The sequence below is a fragment of the Protobothrops mucrosquamatus genome, unplaced genomic scaffold (genome assembly GCF_001527695.2).
Source record: "Protobothrops mucrosquamatus isolate PMUCROS unplaced genomic scaffold, P.Mucros_1.0 scaffold145, whole genome shotgun sequence".
Classification (NCBI taxonomy): domain Eukaryota; kingdom Metazoa; phylum Chordata; class Lepidosauria; order Squamata; family Viperidae; genus Protobothrops; species Protobothrops mucrosquamatus.
Genome location: NW_015386511.1, coordinates 447588 through 457997, shown reverse-complemented (window position 1 = coordinate 457997; position 10410 = coordinate 447588). Strand labels below are relative to the sequence as shown.

General features: G+C 39.4%; 1 protein-coding gene across 1 annotated transcript in view; it reads right to left on the bottom strand.

Annotated features, from left to right (window-relative positions):
• Positions 1-9654, bottom strand: part of TRMT61A (tRNA methyltransferase 61A) — a 47539-nt gene extending 37885 nt beyond the window's left edge. The window contains exons 1-2 of the mRNA XM_015813239.1: positions 9570-9654; positions 4186-4550 (exon numbers count right to left, since the gene is read on the bottom strand). Of these exons, the coding sequence (XP_015668725.1) occupies positions 4186-4516 (331 nt within the window). The 5' untranslated portion in view covers positions 4517-4550; positions 9570-9654. The remainder of the gene's footprint in view (positions 1-4185; positions 4551-9569) is intronic.
• Between the last annotated feature and the right edge of the window lie 756 nt (positions 9655-10410).

Genomic DNA, 10410 nt, shown 5'->3' with positions numbered 1-10410 from the left:
AAACCGGTCGTAAGTCGAGGACTACCCAACCGGTCGTAAGTCGAGGACTTTCCCTGCCCGGGAGTGCCGCGCATGCGTGGTTCCGCCCCCTGCACCGGCCGAGGCGTAGCTGGCAAGCGGCAGAGACGGAGCAGGCCGACCACCAGCTGGCCCAGCCCAAGGGAGGTAAGGCACCCGCCGGAAAAGGGGAAAAAAATGGGCAAAAAAAATGGTGGACAGCCTTGCTTGGCGACCCCCATGAAATGGTCGATCGACCCCAAATGGGGTCCCGACCCACAGGTTGAGAACCACTGGTCTAAATGACCTCTTCCAAATCTCATTCAATTATTTTAACTATTGTTATTGTGAGTTAAATGTACAATAAATTTAGTTTACACCCTTGCTCCAAACATTTTTCTCCCCTAATGCTGCTCTTAGTCTTAGCAAACACTTCATCAGTTAAACAAGATCTCAATTCAAAACAGGCAAGGATACATCAACTACATTTAAAGTCCAGAGAATTTAAAGAAATTCCAAATACTTTTCGTCTGTAATTTAGTAATGATTTAATTGGTCAAATAATCAAAACCTTTTTTGGCTAACAAATCCTAAACCATGCTTGCAAATAAATCCACAAAATGTATTGAGCCTATTAAAAAAAGCACTAGCCTATGCATATAAGCATATAAAGGGAGAAACTTATTGGCAGATAAGTGGCAGATTCTTTGAATAACTAAAGCACCTTTGTAGATTCCCAGTGTGAACCAGCCATTTCAAGACTGAGTGAATCTATTTCAAGGAGGCTGAGATTTTATAAGGTTTCATATGCATGCTTACAAAACCTTCCACTGGGACAATTATCTTGACAGAAGTATCCTCTGACATGCATACTTATGAAGACCTCGCGAAAGGGGAAGAAGCTGAGGCTGCATTTTGCGGCAGATATGGAGAAGTGCTTTACTTAGGAAGGGCTGGAACAGTCCTAATACTTGTAGTAAGTTCTTGTGACACATGGAAAAAGAAACAATTCCCTTTTCCACCCACAGATGCTTCCTGTTTGCTTCTCTAAATGGAATCTTTATGTATTCAAGTTTTAATAATGTAGCTACTTACAAGACACGAGATTAAATCTGCCATCTTGAATTTCTCAACCTAACCTCAGGCAGGGTAACTAATAAAATGAGCATGGCAAAGTTTCATAGGGTTTCCTAGTTTCAAAGTTAGCACATCAGAGGGTATTCAATCCAGAAACTGTTTACCAGTCATAAAGTTTCCCACAGAGAGGGGGAGAGAAAGAGAAACATCCTGCCAAATAAGGAAGCACAACTACAGATGGCACTAGTGCAGTCCAAGAAAGATACTATCATATCAGAATCCTGCCAAGATTATGCAATTGCATTACTTTCGCCCAAAATTCATATGTGTCCTTCTACTAAAGTTCCAGTAAAGACTTGGCTAGGATAGGCCCTAGCATTACAGCACATAGCAGAATCATAGAAAGGGAGTTTCTTGGGAATTTGTCTTGACTTATGCAGGCCAAGACTATCTTAGCATTGCAGGCCTATATGCATGATTCCATTTTTTCCCATTTTTTTAAATGATTAGAAAGCTTTTGAAAATGCATTCATATACAGTACTTCCTCATATATAAAGTGTTTTATTTGTTTATTTACTGCTGAGACTTCTAAACACCTTTGGTCTTACAAATCTAAACTCTTTACATAAGGTAATGGAACATCAGTAAGTAAAAAAATATAATGACTAGCAACACCCATAAATGTTGAATAATCCTGTATTCCACACAGCATTCTCCTCATCTGAAAACCTGTGGGAAACCTCCTTCCTCCTTTAAACATTAAACCCTTCAGTCCCCAAAAGATCAGCAACAAAGCAATGTTTTAACTATTTTTTACTTCTTAAAAAACTTTAAAGGCTTGTGGCCAACTTCATTTTATGTAGCAAGCTGATCCAAACAACCCTACCAAAGAATGTTCATTTCTGGGTCCTTCCTATTATATCTACCAGGATGGAGATTCTTAGTGTGTCTCTCGGCTGGAATTACTGGGTGTCTTGCAAGTTACCCAGATCCCAAGCTATTTAGGTTGTTATAATTATATCTAGCATCTTGAATAGCACCCAGAAGCAAACTGATAATCATTGTGTCTCCTCCAGAGAAGTGGTATGTGAGTATAACAGTGCTCGTCAATTTCCAAGCAAGTTGCTGCATTTTGTACCAGATGAAGCTTTTGAATGATCTTCAAGACAGCCTAATTAGAGGTACTTATTATAGTCCAGGCATGAGGTGACAATGGTTTACAGGATCATATTATGTGCCCCCAAAATTTTGGGGAAGTTTATAGCTGCTGCAGCAGCCAATGCTGAGCCAAACCTCTCAAGGTCATGATTCCCATTATTATTTATTCTAGGAAGAACCCAGATTCTGAACTTGTTTTTTCAGGAGGTGCACAGCTCAATTTGGAATTATCCTGGGGTCAATCAGCTTCTAAATAGCCAGATATTCTCTATTCCAGGGATTAAACATGACCTTGTTTTCTCTACCTAGACTCCAATATCTTTCAAGGACCAGGTCAAGACTTCTACCACATCTCCTCCACCTCCCCTGGGTGCAGAAATACAACTGGATATCATGAACCTAGTGATACTGCAACCCACACTGGCTGATGATGTCTTCTAGAAATTTCAGGAAAATTCAAAATAGAGAGGATCAAGCTCTGGATAGTGGAATCATCCACACAAAAAAGAACAGAATCAAGCCGACACAATCTCAAAAATGCTTTTTCAAAAGACAACTGGATTGTTTTTTCCTTGAGGAAGAAGAAAACATTTCCCTTCTCATCCAAGAAGCTTCATCAGTTTTGACAGGATGGTGGGGGCAATGGAAGGATTAGTTCTGATAGGATTTGGGGGGGTGGTGTTGGAAGGATATTTCTTTGCAGTCATCCAGTCGTTAGCATTCTCCATGAGAGCTCTTGAGGCCATTTGTGGGTTTATCTGTGCCCTTAGGATCACTTGTATCAGAGTGCAAATGGGGTGGAATCTTCTTGGAATTGCTGAAAGAACTGCATTATAGACAGGAGATAGATGGTGTTTTATCCCTCTCTCTCTGTTCAGTGAGGGCTGCTCAATGTTAACATCAATGGCCTCTTTTGCCTCTCTTTCAAACTAATGGTCCTGTCTCTCCAGAATGTGGAGTTTGTTATTCTGGACCAGTTAGAGCTTCTGAGTTGTCTTTTAAGAGTAGCTCCATACAGAGTACATTGCAGTAGCTGAGCAGTGAAGTGACATAGTTGTAAGTGACAGAAGGTTTGATTGATATACAAAAGGGTGCACCAAATGGACCCATGAAAGACCCTTTGGGCCATAGCTACCACTCATTCTTTGCATTAGCAAATAGTGATGGGCTTGCCTCTGCTTGCCCATATTGCATCCGTTTTCTAATTTGTACTGACTGCCAATGTGTTTCTGTATATGATTGGGCCTGGCTATCTGAGGGACTGCCTATCTCTTGTGGTTTCTTCCCATCCAGGACAATCTGGCAGAGTGGGTGTACTCTGGGTCCCCGTGTGTACCCAATATCATCTTTTGGGACTCAGGAAGCACAATTTCCCTATAGTAGAGCCTGCCCTCTAGAATGAGGTCCCCCATAAGATCATTCCAAAAGGTTTGAAAACCTGCCTATTCTTGTAGGCTTTGAGGTAGATTGCATGGGATCCTCTGTCTGTGATGTTTTTTGTTTTGGTCTGTTATCTGTGTTGTTTATCTATGAAAATTCTCAATCATCCAGCTCATGGTTGTCCCAAGAGTGCTTTTCAAAAGACAACTGGACTTCCTTGGGTTTTTTTCTTGATTTCTTGAAGAAGCTTCTTGGATGAGAAGTGAAATGTTTTTGATGAAAAAACAACAACAGGAAAGTCCAGTTGCCTTTTGAAAAGCACCTTTGGGAGTACTGTCTGAGTTCCCTTCTTGTACTTATTTTTGTATTTTGTTCCCATCTACTTTGTTGTAGGTTTTTTTAAATGTTGCTCTTTATTTTTTTTGGGGGGGGGAGCTTCCCCAGAGTTATTTGGAATTGGACAGCATACAAATTGAATAAATAAAAATAAACAATTGACATTTGTACCAGAAACCTCTGATAGAAAACAGCAAAAAGAAGCAACAACATTGCAGTGAGTCATATACCCTTACCTGATTCACATACTATACTTCCTGGTTTCAGCTCAAGCATCATGGTGATTAAAGAGATATCCGTTGAATACAGGATTTGAGTTCTGTGGCGTAAGTTCAGAGTCCATAACTCTGGGGTCGGATAAAGGATGTACACCCAGCCTCCTTTGCTGCAGGTTACTTTGGAACCATACTTCTTTCCAATGAGGTCAGTTGAGTGTCTAATAACACCATACTTAGTCTGAGTTTTACCACCCGGTTGCACTTTCACTGGAAACATGGATTCATGTCCCAAGAAGACAATGGCCGTGTCCCCTTCTTTTATCGTATCTCCATATTCAATAAAACTCATCACGATAATGTTGTCACCGGCAGGTTATTTGCAGCTAAGAAAAAAGGAAACACATTTCAGAATCTCTCCTTGCTTCTCCTTACGTTAGCCTATCATTCTTGTTTCTTCTTCACAACTATTCTTTCTCATTTAAGTTCCCCGTCTCCAACTCCAATAAAGCATCATTCTCTAATTCCAAGTAATCATCTGAAGGCAACCTGATATAGTTTCATTACCGGAGCGAAGCAGGCTGTGTTTGCTCAATGCCGGTCAAGGAGATCACTTTGGAAACCCATGAACATGTACATTCATTACTACAGTAGAAGAAAGGCAGGATAGAAATGAAGCATGAAATCCCTGCTTTTACTCAACTTCAATTCATGTTGTTCTTTCTTGCTGTCACCTGCTACCCACCCACCCACCTTATCCACTTGTAGCTCTAATTCCTGGAGAATCCGCTAGACTGCTTTCGTCCAGATATTTTGGTGTATAAGTCCTATGAGCACCCCAAAGAATGAATAAAAGCCAGGAATGGGAATTATAGTCCAGAGCATCTAGAGGACACCATTGGACAAGACACAACAATAAAATAAAAATTAGAAAGCATAATAAGACAGAAGAAAGAATCTTCTTTTTTCTCCTCTTAAAAGGCTGGGGGGGCGGTTTAATCACTCAGCTCCCTTCCAGTAGACTAAAGTTCACTAGAGAGGACTGATCATCCTACAATCCTAAATAGCCTTTTAAACACAAGCAACTTACAAAAGAAATTAGTAATCTATAGCCGGAGTGGTTCAAATTCAGTTCCATAGCATCAAGAAGTCCAAAATTCAGTCTTTTCCACTGTAAGGACTAGGCACAGGATGTAGCAGTCTCTAGCAGGCTATCTAAAATTGATACTTATATAATTTTCGGAGAGTCCAAACGCTGTGGAATGCATATGTAAGTCCCAATTCTTCTTTGCATGTGAGTCAGGTACCCATGAATAGCAATTTTAGATGATTATCTTGCAGAAGAACATATTGTCCAATTTAACACCTAGCAAACTGGTTCCCTAGAATAGCAAATTCCTAGGAACAGACTTGAACAGAAAGTTTTCAACTATCCTGCAAGGTCTGGCAATTCTGAACAAGATTCTTGACATCCAGCATACATTCATACAGGAAAATGATTTAATAGTTGGGAAAAGGAGGGACAAGAACTGTACTTAGAGCAAATGGGACATATCAAACATTTTGTGCAGAATTTGAATTTACTTTGCTGGGGGACTTTTTTTTATTATTCACTGAAGCATACTAAGTCTATTTCCCACTTCTAGTTGGCTAGAATACATCCCATTTTCAACAACTGCAAATGGAAGTGGCTGCAAATGCTGCAAAAAAAATGGTTAAGAAGTCACATACACGGGGGCGGGGGGTGGTGACAGTATGTCAAGTTGCCTACTCTGATTAGGTAGACTTAAGAAGAAGCTGCTTCTTCAGATGCATATGAAAATTGGAGAAAAGTGCATTCTGAATTTTAACAAGCTTTTTAAAAAGCTCGCTATGGGACATATCAAAAAAATGTTTGTGTTTATTCATTTTTATTTGCATGTTACATATCTCAGGCCACATGACACTGTTATACAATTTTAATAGGAGGAAGAGAAGGAGGATTAATAATGCAAGAGGGTTATGCCTGACTGCACGTTTTACCCTGCAAATCACCGTGTCTATTCCAAAGGGTTTGGAGCATTGCAATTACTTGTTAAAAGGTCCTTTGAGCTCTTGTGCCAGCATCACCATTCAATCTTTTATCTCAGCACCTAACTGCTGACCACCAAAATTAAAAGTCATAATTTCACAAGGCTCCTATGCTTAATCTAATAATCATAAATTACACTCGCCATACATTTGATCTTTGTAGATAGGAACAGGAGTACTCTCATAAGTAGCGTTGTATTTCCAAACATGTGCGTAATAAAGAATTACTGCCAAAATGCAATTTAGAGTGCAGGACTACAAATTGCATTCTTGATTTTATTAACTTATGTTCTGATTTTACATGCTAATGGAAATTTTTAAAAAAGAGAGAAAAGTAAACAACAGGACAGGACTAATTGGTAGGTAACATGAAAACATTATTTGAATGAGGAGGTTCTGCTAGAGCAGGCATGTCACACTCACAACGTCGCGTGATGTATTGGGACTTTTCCCCCATTGCCAGCAATGGGGTGGACACGGTTTCGACGTGACGCGTCCGGTGGGCCGACAGTTTGACATGCCTGTGCTAGAGTATTAAAGGATTGCCAATTTTTAAAAGGCTTTGTTGTTATACTATTAAAAACTTCTTGACCACAGGTATAAAGCAAATGAAGCTTTTCTTGGTATTGAAACAAGTGGGAGGAAAAAAAGTCATTTGCCAGCTAGTAAACAACAGGAACAAGGTCATTTTTTGTTTTTAAAGAGAAAGAGAAAATGCAGTGCTAGGATATAATGTACCTTGCAGTACCTTAAAGAACAATGTCACTGAAAATATAATAGTATAAAGAAAACACTGATTCCTGGATTATTTCCTCTTGCTAAAGATTCTATATAGTGTCAGGAAAGAAAAATTGTCAGAAAAAAGAATCCCATTAGTCTAATGCAATAAAACAATACAGGTAGTCCTCAATTTAAGAACACAACTGAGCACAAAATTTATGTTGTTAAGAGAGAAACTTGTTAAGTGAGTTTTGCCCCATTTTACGACTTTTCTTGCCACATTTGTTAAGTGAATCACTGTAATTGTTAAATTAGTAATGATTGTTAAGTGAATCTGGTTTCCCCATTGACTTTACTTATCAGAAGGTTGCAAAAGAGGATCACATGACCTTGGAACACTACAACCGTCATAAATATGAGTCAGTTGACAAGCATCTGAATTTTATTCACGTGACCGTGGGGATGCTGCAACGGTCATAAGTGTGAAAAATGGCCATAAGTCACTTTTTTCAGTGCCATTGTAACTTTGAATGGTCACTAAATGAACTGTTATAAGTCGAGGACTACCTATATTTTAAAAAATGCAAGACATCAATGTCTATCAAATTTCTTCTGGTGCTCAACCTTGGAATTGTAGGCCATTTCATCAAGAGATATACTTAGAAGCTTAGAATGAGGCAAAATACAGAAACCAATCAACCAATCCAACTGCCCCTTTTATCACTGCAGAAGGGGCCCATCTCTTAGAAATTAAGCATATTGTACAATAGTTTGCTGAATATATATAAAGGGAAGCTAGATTGGAGAAACATTAGCTTGGTTTTAAAATTGGAGGAAGAAAGATCAATAGTCTATGTTAAACTGATGGGACTAAGATTAAATCTAAAAGGCCAACCTAATGACAACAGGTAAAACTACCAGCCTTAGAACCGACAGTGAAGATATTGAAGTGGTACCCAACTCCTGCCTTTTAGGATCAATCTTCTACAGGAACAAGCAGTGAAGAACTACACTACAGACCAGTACTTGCTAGAGGAGTGCTTGAAGGCCTTGGAAAATATATTTAAATGCCATGATGTGTCTATATCTACAAAGATCAGAACTGTGCAAGTGATGGTATTCCCTGTGACACTCCATAGAAGCAAAAGTTGGACTTGGAAGAAGCAGGATAGAATACGGAAAAGGCTAATGCTGGGAAAGGGGAAGAAAAGAAAAGAGGACATCTAGGAGCAAGGTGGATGGAATCAGTTACACTGGCATTGAGTTCACTGTTGAAAGTCTTGAAGGACCAGGTTAGGAACAGATTGTCATGAGTAAAATCTATTTCTGTTGTCCCTAAGAGTCAACACCAACTTGATGGCACATAATCAATCAGTCAATTAACCTTGCTAAAGAGCCCTTTTCCCCTTTTTGTTCTCCAAGAGAGAACATACCATTTATAGCAGATGAAATAGCTAGACTCATCTTTATAGCATTAGCAGTGACTAAGCCATGCATAAAATTGTCTGGCATTTGTCTTCTGCTGTATATAATATTCCTATTTCAGCACTATACTCTGTGCATCTGATGAACCAAATAACAGTCCACAAAGATTGTGCAGTAATAATTCCTGAAGTTATCAAAACTTTTTTTCCTCCACCCTAAGAGTTCTTTCAATGTCTCTAGGACATCTGAGAAAACTGCTTTCTTAATTTCCAGACTGAAGTCTGAAAAGTATTTGTTTGAAACCAATTGATATATTGGACCATGATTTTTTTGGGAATGCCAATAAACAATTTTTTAAGGAGCAAGTGTTAGATCAGACATGTCCAGTCCGCTGCCCACAGGCAATATGCAGCCCTGGACTGCTAGTAATGCGAGCCCACAAGACAATAAAATTTAAAAAATAAAAACAAATGATATTTATATGCATTAATTATATATTTTATATGCAACCCAAGACAATTCCTCTTCACTCAGTATGGCCCAGGCAAGCCAAAAGGTTGGACAACCAGGTGTTAGAAGCGGCTAGATTATATGTTGTTTCTTTTGTGAGTTTCAACAGACTAGGTATAACATTCTACAAGTGCACTTTTAATATGCAATTGATATATAGAGGTTTCAAAAACTAAAGACTTTTTTAAACCCAAACTGAAAGAAAATATGGGATTTTCATATTTTATGCATCTCTTGCTGTTTTTTTTAAAAAAAATCTGCACTTTCATGATTGTTCCCATTTTTCAGCCTGGTTTGCACTTGTGACCTACAAACGACTTGTCCCTGTTTACCTTTTCAATAGGAGATGCTTCTGGAGGGGGAGGGGAAAAATAGGCACAAGATAATACTTCTGTGTTGTATCAGACCATCGTTTGCACTCATGATTTTATCCCTGCTGGCATTCCCTGTTCTTTAAAATTAATGAAATCGCAGGAGCCCTGCTTTCCTTTGGAGATCTTTGGAGATTGTAAAGTTCCTCCTTGGTAACGTTTTAAAGCATTTCTACTCAAAAGAAGGTTCCAGAGTGACGAATGGAGTGGCCTTTCTTGCAAAGAGGCAACCAAAGTGCAATTCTTGGTGTCGTGTCTCCGCCCCGACTCCTTAAACAGCCGTTTGCTTTAATCTCACTTCACTCTTACCTTTCCGACTCCCTACTTGCATTCAGGCAAGAAGCATCAGATGAGGACCAGAGCACAGCCTTGGTCGGTGCAGACACGTGTTTCCTCCAGCACTTCCTCTCTCTTGCCCGTCGCAGCCGGTGACGTTTCTCCTCCCCTCCCTCGCCTTTGCTTAGCCGGTCGTGAATGGGATGAAGCTCTTCCCCGTTTCCAGCTTGATCGGAACGATTTTGCTTCCTTTTGCGGTGATGCAATTCGCGTCCTGCCTCCTCTGTCCCTGGCTTTCCATTAGTTGTGTGGTGCAATCGCTGCATCACTGACTGGTATTTGTTGTTGCCGTTTTAAATAGGAGTCGCAAATTCACTCTTATACGAGCGTCTCCTTGTCGGATTTAGGCTACAGCTCCATCCCCGCTTATGATCTGAGAGTAAACCCTTTTGAATTGAAAGGGTTTTATTTCTGAGTAGAGGAGTGCTAATAAAATCTGTTCCTTTCGTGAATACATTGCGAACCACGGTATTATTTTACAAGATCAGATCTGGCAAGGAAGACTTGTATTCGTTAAAGCTGGCACTTCATTTCCCCTTTACCTTCACTGTAATGCGATTACAGAATTAATCTGTGACATATGTTCCTGGTTTTGACATTACTAATATTCCTATACCTACTTAATCTGTGTGCCCATACTTATCAAGCTGTTATATAGTTATTGTTTCACATTTTCAAAAATGTGATCTAGAAATATTTTTAAAGGAAGCAGGTACTTTAAAGAAATAACTATTGAGGAGTGAGAGGAAACGCTGTGGGCCTTACTTAAATATAAATTTCCATAAGCTCAAATAACATGTCTTACAGAATGCAG